Raw genomic sequence first — 13,442 nt, 5'->3', positions numbered from 1 at the left:
GGCTATTACTACAAAAGGATGATGCCGCTGTATTTGGGATTTTGATATAAAGGTCGGAAAATATCCAGTTCCCCTTGAAAAGAATGAGGTCACTTTGTCAAGCCAAGGAGGTTTAAATCCAGGACCCGTCCTTCCGTCCCAGGACGGAAATTTGTTTCTTGGGAAGGAAAAAAATCTAACCCTTTCCGTCCCAAAAATATCAATTTCATGGAATAAAACTGATGAAAATGTATCTTTATTGAGCTTAAAATGACAGATTCAACAATGAAGATTAAAAAGATCAGCTCCTAAACAATGAGTAGGACGGGAAAAAAGTTAAAGCTGGAAACAGCCCTGACCTCTTTGGCCAAATTCAAATTGCGGCATCATAGAAGATCCATCATAACCCGCTAACTTTCACGGTTAAGCAAAATCGTTCTCGCTTTTGAAAAAAAAATTGAATGTAACGGTCTTAACCGTCAAAGTCTTCTAGCCTCATTATCATTTATAACGTACATGTCGAGCTGGGTCAGGGTCAGAGTCAAGGTGGTGATATCCCGTGATGCCCCATTTCCCGCCTCCCGCCGTGCGAGAAACACACCAAGTCTTGTAACATGTGAACAGAACAACTCAAGGAGAAACGTCAACATGGTGGTCAAGTCTGGTAGAGTCACTGACCTAGGGCTCGGCTCCTTATCCACCTCTGATGATGGGGTGTAAAAGAAAAAAAAGTGTAATGTTAAAACCATATCATGTAAGTGCTACTTGTAAATGCCATTTTTTTTTATATTCGCGGGGCCGAGGATTCAACTTCACGGCTGAGACAGTGAGAGAAAATGAAGTGGTCGCGGTGGTTCTAAGTTAGCGGTGGAAACAATATGGCATAGGCGGGCAGAACAAGCATTAAACCACCGCGAATATACAAACATTTACAGCATTGTAAAACTGGGATCGGATCATCTGAAGACTGAAGAACAGATCTATCTTGCCTGTGAGAAAGTTGGAAATTTATGTTCATTTTAATCTATGTATACTGTTATTCCACATGCATTCGGCATACGTATTTTCTGCTCGTTTCTATGCCATTGGCGTATGAAAATACAAGGCCGTATACAAGATTTTATCTATCTTATTTTATTGAAATTGCAACACAGCAATACGCAGGTCACACAGGCAGCTGTGCTGATGCCGGGTGCCATCTAACATATTCACCTATATATAAGATGTAAGTGTTCTTGTCCTCTAAAGTATACCGTATCTATCCTGCCTGAAGTTGTCCTTCGTCAGTTCCACGCATATGTATCACATAAAAAGCCTGATAAAACCCATCAGTGCTCGGACAGCCGTATCGATGGGTACATAAATCATCGTCCCCCCGGTATGTCGCAGGTATGTCTCTCATGTGTACAGAATTGACGTAACCTGGGATCCAGAGTGCTCCCCGGGCCTACACAGACCAACTCTTCGGCACCAGGGCCAACATGGTCCCGAGGAAACTTCGCCTCAAGCCCCTTGTAGTAGACCATCTAGAATCGTATTATAACTTTGTACACGTGTAAAATAGATAGTCCTAAAATTGTTTTATTCCCGTCTGTAAGAAATTTGGAAAGCTTTTGGTCATCAATTTTCAAGGTGTTCGTGACAGAGATCCCCTAGCGACAAACGGAAGAAGTGCATCGACGGCAACGTCTGCGTAAAAAAAGACGGTTCAGTATCTCGAGCTGATCCTGTGTACGAGACTGCGCAAAAATATCGTCTGCACAAATCTCGTATCCAGGATCATCTTGAGGTATATTTAACAGTATTCAAGCATGAGAAAACTTAATCATGTTGGCGCGTTGTCTTGTCCTTCCCTTTGATTTTTTCCCCCACCATCTCTCCCCCGACATTTTCCATAACTCACTCACAGACCCCCGACTCGGACTCCGAAATGTAACGTTTCTCCCAAACGTCGGAAACTTCAGAAGAGGGAAACTCGAGCAGCCTGTATCAATCGTCAAGTACCGTGGCGCGCATAGCTGTCCCGACGGGCGGTGTGCCCCTGCCGCCCGTAAATATTTATCTATCATTCCGCTACTAAAGATCATCGCCCCAACTGAAAAGTCGATACCATTACAAGCGATGCGCTGTACAAATATGACCCCTTTTTTCGATATGCTTTGATATGACACCGTCGGCTTCTTTGTTTATTTATTATCGTTCGGGAACCCGTTTATTTCTATAAGTGTTGCAAAGTTGGGGCAGAGGGGGCATGTTGAAGATACCGGCGATTATTTCTGGGGTGACACCCTCTCGACGCGGTCAATCCCATATCTTATGCTCATATCTATATGCGTATCATCTGAAAAAGATGACGACAGATAGAACATATGGTTTTTGCTTCTTAGAACGTTCCAGCTATCATCAGAAGTTGTGCGGTTAGGACAACAAGTCAACAGAATGACTATGGCGTTTTGCTGATATTGACATAATCCAAAGAGCAAAATAATTAAGCGATAAGTTCATTCGGGCAACCTTGCGAGTGGGTTATCAAAACTTCAATGTGTCGAGTTCAAATAAGATTGAACTCCAAAGATTCAAGTAGGAGAAATATACGTGACGTGCAGATGTGCAATAACAATCGTCAGTTAGCTAGAGTTGGATGTCACCCCAAAGTATGATGAACGTTGAAAAGGATATTTATACATGTACCTTTGAAATGAATTCTTTACAAAGGGGTACGGGTATCTTATATAATTCGTTGATAGTCATATCCATCTTTTCTTCGTACTAGAGAAACAAATCCTTATTTTCGTCACAGTCCGAGCTATCTCCAATTAGTTGAAGTACAATTGCATGGCTTGCCTCATATATTTAAAACTCATGTGACCACGAATTACCATGAAATTCAACGTTATAGTTGTCTCACTTGGCGCTTCAGTAAGATGAGATGGCTTGCCCTGATCTCAATTTTACTGCTAGGATAATGCATAACCGTGTAGAATATAGAATCAGAGCAACCTCCATATACTTTTGCTGCACGCAAAACATCTGCAAGGTTGCAAAGACTAAACAAACGAAAATACTTTGTAGTTGTCCTGAATCCCGTAGGAGGACGTAAACTATCACATACGGTCGCGTTAACAATGTCTTCTTTGTAGAGAAAAGTATATAAAATATTTATTTCTGGTTCCGGGTCTTTGGTGTCACAGGTGGAAGCAATATACCATGCGAAACGTTTCTTCATAAAAAAGGGAATAACTTTTTAAACGCATTCCTATGACTATGTCAAGTTTTGTGATGAAGTATACAGATTAAGGGGGTGTATCACTGGAAAGAGCTATATTTCAGTATAAAAGCCTCAAAAACACGCTCAAACGTTGAGTAGGACCCTATATCTAATGAGGGGTTGAGATCATAGTAGTACTCTATTAAAGAGCATAGCAGATACTACTAGTAGTATACGATGGGATAGATACATTTACTCTGTTTTATAAACAATGCCTCTGGTACTAAAGCCGCTAGATACGAGGCAGAGATAATGTACGAGCGCGTCCAACTGTTGTATGTATATATACAAATACGTACACCTACTAAGAGCCTAGGTCTTGGGCAATTTGCGCCCGTCAATTTGGTCTTTGATGAAGCATTCACTGTGCAGAGTGTGCACTGAGACCGTGTCTCGGTCAGGCAGGAAAAACACGAAACATTTCATCTGCGAGACTCCAGTGTCCCTTTGGTTTGCTACAAATGGAGTTAACAGTCGGGGACAAGTTAAACGAAACCTAAGCAATATTAGGGTCGACGGAAAAATCGGATTTTGAAAGTCAATTTATTTAGTCATTTCTATACATGATTAGTTCAAACAACACTATCACAATGTATAGCAACGTCCATGATGCAAAAATACGATGTTGTTGTGATGTGAGAAGTCACTGAAAATTGTGGCCAGAGTTTTTGTAGGCTCGCGAAACTAAGGGGATCATCGCACGACACGTTTTTGCGCGGTTTTAAAATCCTAAAAGTGAAGTTATTACGCAAATGTGCTGAACAATGTTAGTAAATGTCACTGCCATAAAGATTTCAGCATTTTTTTTATTTCCATTTTTGGCCCTAATATCACTTTGGTTGCCTTTAAGATTTAAGAAAAATATCCAAAAGGAATGCACGGGTCGCCGCAAACCGTTGCCGCCTCGTTTCAACCGAAAACCCGACACTTCAAAAGTGGGAGCGCGGATAATTGAAATGAGTGGAAGGGTCGATTCCGTAGGGGGGCCCCGCCCCGCTTTTCTCAACTTTCATCAATTATGCCCGGTGATATGTTGATACTATGGATATCAAATATCAAAACTGCCATCCAGTCATTCTTTTGCGAGGAAGCGTGCCTGGAAGAATCGTCTTTGAAAAAACAGAAGCTTAGGACGCGGTCACAGTCTTCGTACGATAGTCGTACAAACTTCGGGCATGATCTTGGGATGGTTGTGCATTTGTCGTACAGAAACCAGCTGTTTTGCAACGTAAAAAACTGTCTTTAAAGGTCCTTGTCGGCGGTTGGTTCTGTCGCAGTGAATTCTTCAGCATCAAAATTGCCCGACAGCCTACGACGAATGTGATCGGGTCTCGTTTGCGGGGCGACACCGGTAACTTAGGGTCTTTCGCGGCTTTGGCAAGGATTTTCAGACATCCGTGTTTCCAACCAGCTGCTAAACCGTTTCGTGGTATCGGTATCGCTAAGGAGCGTGTCCTGCAAACAAACTGGAGATAAATCTGTACTTGGTAAACCGAGGCGTGAAGTGTTGAAGTTCTAGAGAACCGCTCCCCTCTTTGTGATACCCAATCCCTGGGCCGGCTGGGGACGAGCGTAGCGCGCTACCGGAACACCATCGACCAATGACAGGCGGCGTAACGAACTGATGGTGACATACCTTCTGCGCACCACATGGACTGGTGTGGGTTGGACAAGGGAGAATCTTCAGTCTTGTTGACTTCTTCTCCTTGAGATAGTTCCAGGGGTCCGTACAGGAGGAAAAACACCCGTTTTCTTCACAAATATAGGAGAGAGCGTTTTTCTCGAGCCGTTCCAGTCGGTGTCACTCTACGCTTTCATCACCCGGTCGACTACACACCCGACAAGGGAGTCTCAGTCGTAGTAAACCTGGACAGCGGACAACACGTGTGGGTTTCTCTCTTGTGGGAAACAAAAACTGTACCTCGTATCGGGAAATGGACAGACTATAGATCAAGGAGTGTGTCCACAGCAATTTTTCCTCCACACAAACTCCTTGATTTATTCGTTACAGCAAGGCTTTTCGATTTGTACCGTGTACGTTTTTATTTGCGCGGCAGTTTCCTCTGGGTCCTACTGCAGAGCAAATACAGGAAGACCCGTCCAGACATCCTAATGTACCTGACAGCTGTGCGGGGAAACTAAAAGCTACAGGACCATCACGGCAGATTAGCAAGCTTACCCTCCTCAGAACGTTGTGTTCTCGTCGCTTACACTCGCGCGTGACCAGACTGGGATCAGCCCTCTTGACGCATATGCACAGAAGACTCCCGCTGAAACTCAACCTGCGATGTAACTTTGTTTTGCCTCTCTTGTGCAGTCGGTATTTTGGCTTGAACGAAAATGGACAGCGGGAAGAGTACGGAATCAGAGAGGATGAGGACTGACCACGTTAAAACTGGGCACGAAGGTGAAAGGGGCCGCGGTAAGGTCGGGAACTCGGCGGCGGGGAAGACGGAGACCCCCGCCGGCGGGAAGCCCGCGCACGCCCCGCGGAAGTTGCTGCGGACTCCCAAGTGTGCTCGCTGCCGTAATCACGGGGTGGTGTCGTGTCTGAAGGGACACAAGAGGTACTGTCGCTGGCGGGACTGCCAGTGCGCCAACTGTCTGCTGGTGGTGGAGAGACAGCGAGTCATGGCGGCACAGGTGGCTCTGAGACGGCAACAGGCCACGGACTTGGGCCGGGGCGGAGGCACGGCGGCTACCGGGCAGACCAAGTCTTCTCCCGCCGACAACTCTGCCACACCGCGGCGCCTCTACACTCGTACACTCACCCGAGCTACCAGTCTCACTAGAGACATCCTAGAACGAGGTAAGTTCCACGTCTTAAAAAAAAACCTCCCTTAATGTCTTGCGTCTACTTTTTAGATATTTCATTTCACGATCTGAAGAATTTGTTTGAAAAAATCAGCGGTTTTTTGCTGTATTTCCCATATGTAGTGTTTTTTTCAAGACTTAAGTGCAAGTTGTATATGTCTGAAATTATACCTGAACAAGGCCCATAAGTCTACTTATCTGGAAAAACGTTTGGTTAGGAGAACTGGCTGTCACCACATAAGAATTTACAACGTATTAAACCGTAGTTTAAAATTAGGTTATGTGTCGCTTCAAACCGATATACACAGTTGTGTTAGATGTGTTTACATCCAGACGTGTACGTGTCTCGCCATAAATTTGCGATGCAGAAAGAAATCACAGCTGACGAGCTAAAGTATGATTTTGTACAAAAGCAGTGAAGAAAGTCACTGATGGTCACGGTTTAAAAAGGTTTATCTTGTGTATTATCTCTGTTTTTGTTTATAGAAATGTGTTGAAAATTATCAAAATTTGACCGTTGTTTAGTGGTATGGGTGTATTGAGAACACAGATGAAGAATTCATCCTTAAGTATACACTTCCTCATTTGTCATCGCAGTAGCTTCACTGGCCTTGGGGCACACATAGTTTTGAGTAGAATTACAACATAGATGTTGCACAACATCGCACCCATGTTTTTGTTTGAATTCTGTCACACCAAAAGTGGCCATTCTAAAACAACGATAGCCCCACCTAAAACCACGGACTGTCGCAACACCCTTTTCTTGTGACACGGCTCCCTTGTTGTGAGTTTATCTAGATTGAAAGCCACTGACGATTGATAGGCGGCAAATGTCCGTGCTTTTTGCGGGCAGGATTTCCTGTGTGCGATATTGTATCCCCTTGTATCCAGCCTTATGAAAATACTGACGAGTTCCCAAACGGTTTGATCACAAATAGTTCATTGTGCTATAGAAAAATAAACTTTGAGTTTAGGTAGATCACAGAAGATGTATTTTTACATTCCATAAAAAAAAATGAAACGAAATTTTGCGTTCAAATGTCCGTTATAGTATTTAAACGTTGACATTAAGTATGATGATATCTTTTGTTGTGCACGCATATAACGTTGTCAATGTATACAATAGAATAAACGTCTAAAATATCCTACAGACACGCACTTATAAACGTAACAGATGAAATAGTTCGGTTGCAAGTTTTGGAGCGTATCGCCAAAATCATGTTTGGAACATAACTCTCTTTATTTGCTCGGAATTTTACATATATTTTGTAACAGAAAATCTAGGTTTTCTACCGCAGAGATCAAATGCGTGGATTGATGGTCCAAATCACCTTGATGTAAACAAATTTGCAACAAAATATCTCATTACGCTTGTCATTGGTCGTCAACATAAACAGATTTGTATCATCGGTCGGCTACTGTTACGCGCTGTCTAGTTTCTACACTTGAGACGGTTCGAAAAATCCTTCCCAAAGCGGATTTAGGCTGTTCACATGGACAAAATCAGATTTGACCAAAACGTGAACCGTCTTCTGAAAAGAGTTTACTTCTTCATGTATATGCTAACTTTACAACTTTAAATTGGGTGAGAAGACAAAATTTGTAAAACTTTGCACTCTATGCTTGTACTTGTTTATAACTTATACCTAAGTGCGAACATTCTCAAAATGTTCTAAACTAACCACGTTTTCTAACTGTTTCTTTCTGTACGAAAATCTACTTGTGAAACCTAAGTCTTAAAGAGTGGTGTCCGATTTATAATTTTGTAACTTTAATAAGAATTTTACAAGACGTGCTGAAGTAAATATTCGCTTGTTCCCGCATTTCTAGGACTCCGTGTGGGTAGAAACGACCCGGACACGAGCAGTTACTTCCTTCTATCGCCAGAAGTGAGCGAACGAATGAGGAAACGTCGAGCCTTCTGCGACAAGGAGCTGGAAGCGGCCATGTTGGAGCGGGAGCGGGAACAGGAGGCGCGGCGGGCCCAGCATCTCTTCGCCACCAACGGGTTCTGTCTCCCCGTGGGGCTGACCGTACCGAGCGGGGTGACCTTGCCGGGGGGAAGCTGCACCTCCCCGCGAGAGTTCCTCGTGCGCGCCTTCCCTCACGTCAACCCGAGTTTCCTCGAGCTCATTCTCCAAGGCTGTGGCGGGGACCTAGACCGGGCGTTGGAGAAAGTGGCGGCGGGGATAAGCCCTCTCTTCACCGGCCAACCTTTCAGCGGCGTGTCGGTGTACCCCGGGCTTCCTCTACTACACGGCGGCAACCACCTTGGACATTCCATCGGGGACGCGGCAAAGCTTCGCCCTGTGTACCAAAACCTGGCAAGAAACTTCTGCACGGCTCCAAACCATTGGAAACGGCTTAACGGACAGACAACCAACGGAAAGGCCACTCGCCTCGATCACAGAATGTTACGAGGTCTCGAAGATCTTACCGCGCAGAAATCGGCTTTTTCTCCTCCAAATAAAAACGGTGGAAAGTCGTCGAAGACTCCCGACTTCGACACGATTAAACAAGAACCGTCGTATCTCGAGCAAGATCACTCGCCTTCAAGTCCTGAAACGATCGTGAAACGGCCACGACTCGTTCGCAGACATTCGGACGACATTTCCTCCACCGAATCTCTCTCTCCTCGCGAAATCGTCATCCCCGAGACGGACTTCGGCAATGTTCGGAACGGTGAAACCCACCACCGAGCCGGACTGTCCTTTCGGTTCGATATCGTCGAAGAAGAACGACCGTGTGACGAGGACGACCCGACGACGACCGTAGGACGGGACGAGACCCAAGTCGCATCGAATTCGGACCAAGAAACCAGTGAAAACTCACCACAACAACACCCATACCTGTTGCACGACCAAAACAGTAACTCCAAGGGGATTTCAAAGACTGTCACAGGACATCCAGTCACAAAACCGTCGCCATTTCAACACCGGGAGGACGAAAGAGCGCCGCGGCCGCCGGCCGACTCACCAGCAAGTAGGTCGCTACCTCGCCCCTTGCTACCGTTCTCTGTCGAAGCCATCATGGCAAGAGATCTCTAGAACTGGCATTTTATAAGATTATGACATGTCCGCGTCTTAAAGACCTTCCTCTGACACTTCAAGTGCAGAATGAACCAAAGGAACAATCAATGAAAATTTCACTGTCAGAATGTTTTACCTCTAAAGATTACTGTTGCTGGTATTGTTCCATGTTCACTTTTATTGTTCTTAAAAGCTTCTCGTTTGTGATTCTGAAAAATGCTCGATGTTTTCAAACTTAAACCAACATGTTTTCTGTTCTTTCAAGTATGTACAAGCAGAATGGATAAATATGAAGACAAGTTGAAATGGGGGCATCTGTTTATATAATTCTTCTGTCTTTTTGTTCTGTACTATACACGGACTAGCTGAATATTTTTATTCTGCGATGAGGCTAGCAAACTGTATTACTTTATTCAAAGAAATTATAGATTTTACCAATTGTCGGTACTTCCATACATCGACATGCAATGTTGTGCCTTAACCGTTGGGGGCGCTCTTGAATAATGTTCAAAAAACTTTTCCGTTACAACTGCTTTGTATAACGTTATAACTTACGGCTTTGTAAAATTGTGTTCATGTCCAGCAACTGGATAGATTTCATGTGGTATGGCAGCGATTGTTATGTTTGATACGATATCATAAGAGAAATTTAATGTTACTACTTCTGACAATGTTCATTTTGAACATATGACATTCAATGTCTAATACAAGTTGAATATTTCAACCAGACTTTGTTGGGTTTTATTTGTCTTTAAGTAGCTGCGATTGTCAACGACCAATCGTAACACGACTACACCGAATTTTATAGTTCGTTGTTGTAAAACAAAATTTGTGTTAAAGTAGTGTGGGTTGTCAATAGAGATTTGCCAAGCGCCAAAAGCCTTTTGGAAATTGCAACTTGGATAGTACCAATAATTGTATCGATTGCTTCAGTTAGTTGTAGAATACAAAACATTTAACGGAAAGTAATAAGAATGTGTTGAACAAAAGACATTTACGATCATTTTTTTTAAAATATGGTTCTTGAAATTTTTAGGACAGATATCGAGTCTATTCTCTTAGAATGGTTTAGTTTAGCTTGCTTTATGTGAACCAACACCACTCAAATGCTGTTACGTTTTTCCTGAAAGGAAGAAAATGAAAGTTTCATACTGGGTATGAGAACACTTTATTAGCTCCAAGAAACAATATATGTATTACATATTTTGTTTCATGTCGATTTCACTCCTAAAACTGCATGAAATCAACCTAGTTTTCATGTGAACACTTGCTTCTCCAACTGCGTGAAATCAACATGACTTTTACCGTGGTTGGGTGCACCACATTTAGACCCCTGACCCACGTACTGGTATTCGGCATATGGTATACGGGCATACCAAAGATACACATGTACGAAGATATATATCGCCTGGTCCGTGACCTCCATATATTCATAAGACTGACAGATGTCACACATAACATACTGAGGTACTAGAAATGAATGGCTGAATATATGAATGCATTTTTGACTCGATTGATTGAGACAAACTCTCGGTCTGAACAAGGACATTATAATGTCCTTGGTCTGAAGAAACAGTTAAAAGAGCTAGTTCAAAGTAATGTTGCAGCATATTTTTATTTCCATTTTTTTTGGCCCTAATATCGCTTTGGTCGCCTTTAAGTGTTCACTGATATCAATCTTGGAGTATACACGAGTAAATGTTTTTACTACTTGACGAGCAGAATCGGCAGTATTTCAGGTTAAATCTCTGTGGTAGTTGCACACACAGAAAGGCACTACAATTCCAGAAGACAATGGTAAAAATGGCATTGTAATTGATACAGTTGATCAGGAGCATTTTCAGTCCTATACAGTCAAGCAGTTGGTACAATTCAGCACAACAGACACGGAAATATTTCACAAAATCTATTTGTGAACGTGGCATAATAGTAACGGGATAAAAGACACGAATCCTTTGTTGTAAGAAATCGTGCTTTTTTAAAGATCATCTTAATTAAGACCCACAAGTTGTTCCAGACGGAAAGAAGTCGAACCATCCTCGTATCAAAGACTCGTGGTTAAATTATAGAAACAACTCGCCCTAATGTTTATTTACCTTTGTGTAATGACCTCCTTTATCTCACTCAAACCGTCCGTCTATCCAAAGCTAGGTCTTTGTGCGAGATCGAAGGGGGCTCGGGGAAAATTCAATTATCTCCTGTTTAGCAGACGATCTAGGAACAGATAACCGCAAGGACGACAGGCCATTCTCGGCACATCTTCGTGCAACTTCGTATATATTCGTTTTCATTCGGAATATTAACGTGAATTACAACGGTAGGTATGGATAACTATGTCACAAAAATGTCTGGAAAGTTACTTAGATATGAGAAAATCTTGTGGGAATCAGCTGTTGGTGGGTGGTGATCGTTGGTGGGTTGTTTTACAGAAGTCTGGTTCTAATTTGTGCCCGGCATCCGTTTACAAGTGTCCAAGATAAAGCTCTGAGGATGGTTTCAGTCGTACTACACGATAAGGTGCGATCAAAACAGAATCTCATGATACGAACTGATGACCAACAATATCAGTCCGCTAGCATTGTCTTCGTGCAAAAATACTAACAACTCATTGATATACGTTGACCATGGTCATCTCAGATACGTATACGTCCAAAGATATCATATCATCTTCAATACATCATATCAACACCACAGTTACACGTATATCTTATGATATATCTATTACAGTGTCAGATGTATAAAAAGGCACTGGCAGCGAGAGTTACGTAGGGCACATACCAGAATCGGTAGCTTGTCGTTGCCTTTGGATGAGGGCACTATTAACTGACATGTCCACGTATCTGTAACATTCCGATGAGAAAGATATATGTCCATAAACACATGGGGAGCTTTCCTCAATTATGTGCACAAGGACTCTATGAAAAAAAAACCGTACCTTCTGCGTTCTGTCATTATATCCAAATACATGTACATGTTGACGTTCCTCTTGCTGATGTGAAATATTTTGAACCTGAAGAAATTTCAAGTTCACGTTGGCAAAAAATAAATTTTTTTTTTACGAACGAACAGAATTCAAAGGCGCTTGTGAAAAATCTCAAAATGCTAAGAATCAAGTTTATGACCCATACGTTCTTTCGTATATATATTTGTTTGTTTGAACCTTTGTTTATTCATGATAAGCTCAAATCGGCACGCAGGCCGCTTTTAATTGAGGTCATGAGGGAAGAGGTAAGGGTCAGATACAATATAACAGAGATACACAGTCATTTGAGTCCTAATAACTCTATCAACATATATCATTACATATTTATGGTACAACAATATCTCTCTAGTTTGCAAGTAAGTCAAGTTTGCATTACACAACTACTAAGATATGCGACTATCATATTCAATAGGGCGAACTAGAATATTTTCCAAAATGGGAAACCCTTAAAAATGTCTATGAAAATTCTCTGAACGGCTTCGTGACGTTACTACCGATATCACCGCGTATTAAAGAAACCGGGCCATATGGTCCACGTATCATATGATACAACAGAATACGCACGGTTTAATATCGGCGATGAACATCCAAGAACTCGATATGATACCGCACAGTTTGATTAATAAACATGTGATATCACATTCATCTATGTTAAACCCTCACGTGGTTGTATATTTTCACAGGTGTCATAATATGAAGGCCCGGTATCAGTAACAGCATTCAAATCAATTTTCAACATATTTTTTATATTTATTTTTATGACTCGTTTACGTATCCAGAAGAAGAAACATATACTCCCCACTATGAGAATGGTACAATATCTGTAATATGATAAGGTTTAAGCTAGTAACATGAAACATATCCATGATCGCATATACCATATGGGAGGCATATGTTCCAACCGCATTCTATCAAAACCGCCTACACAGTGTGTATACATTGGATGTAAGCGATATTCTGAAAGTGTTCATTTAAGTAACTTGAATATGTTTTTATAGTAGTGTCATGTATATTTATTTTTGGTTAAGACGAATTTACATATACATTGTTGCGAATGGCGTTATGTAATTATAGGATGCTTCGACAGTTGGTTATATATGAAATTGTAACGTGTATATTCTGTATAGTGTATAGTGTATACTGAATTTCTTTCAAAATCTTTCATCACACAGCTTTTTTCTTTTATTATGTATGCCCATTTATAAAACACATAGGAACTTTATTACACAACAATTGTACAATATACAAAGTAACAATGTTTGGCAACGAGCATTTTATAATTCTTAGAAACTTGGCTATTTTAAACATGGGGTTAAATGGTTTGTGCTTTCTACGTACTCAGAGAAGACAACTTTAAACGTTTTTCCAT

General features: G+C 42.0%; 1 protein-coding gene across 1 annotated transcript; it reads left to right on the top strand.

Annotated features, from left to right (window-relative positions):
- The first annotated feature begins 5,286 nt into the window (after positions 1 to 5,286).
- Positions 5,287 to 9,428, top strand: LOC136445340 (doublesex- and mab-3-related transcription factor A2-like). The gene is made up of 2 exons (XM_066443300.1): positions 5,287 to 6,056; positions 7,892 to 9,428. The coding sequence occupies exons 1-2, from the start codon at positions 5,588 to 5,590 to the stop codon at positions 9,106 to 9,108; spliced, it is 1,686 nt and encodes a 561-aa protein (XP_066299397.1). The 5' UTR covers positions 5,287 to 5,587; the 3' UTR covers positions 9,109 to 9,428.
- The last annotated feature ends 4,014 nt before the right edge of the window (positions 9,429 to 13,442 follow it).

Source organism: Branchiostoma lanceolatum, chromosome 11 (genome assembly GCF_035083965.1).
Source record: "Branchiostoma lanceolatum isolate klBraLanc5 chromosome 11, klBraLanc5.hap2, whole genome shotgun sequence".
NCBI classification, from domain to species: domain Eukaryota; kingdom Metazoa; phylum Chordata; class Leptocardii; order Amphioxiformes; family Branchiostomatidae; genus Branchiostoma; species Branchiostoma lanceolatum.
Note: the sequence above shows the minus strand (reverse complement) of the source record. Positions and strands in the feature narration are given on the sequence as shown.

What these genes read in the sequence shown, in the direction of transcription:
- LOC136445340 (XM_066443300.1), top strand. Translation starts at nt 5,588, where the DNA reads ATGGACAGCGGGAAGAGTACGGAATCAGAGAGGATGAGGACTGACCAC. An exon ending in TAGAGACATCCTAGAACGAG is followed by an intron (nt 6,057 to 7,891) that starts GTAAGTTCCACG and finishes CCGCATTTCTAG; the next exon opens with GACTCCGTGTGGGTAGAAAC.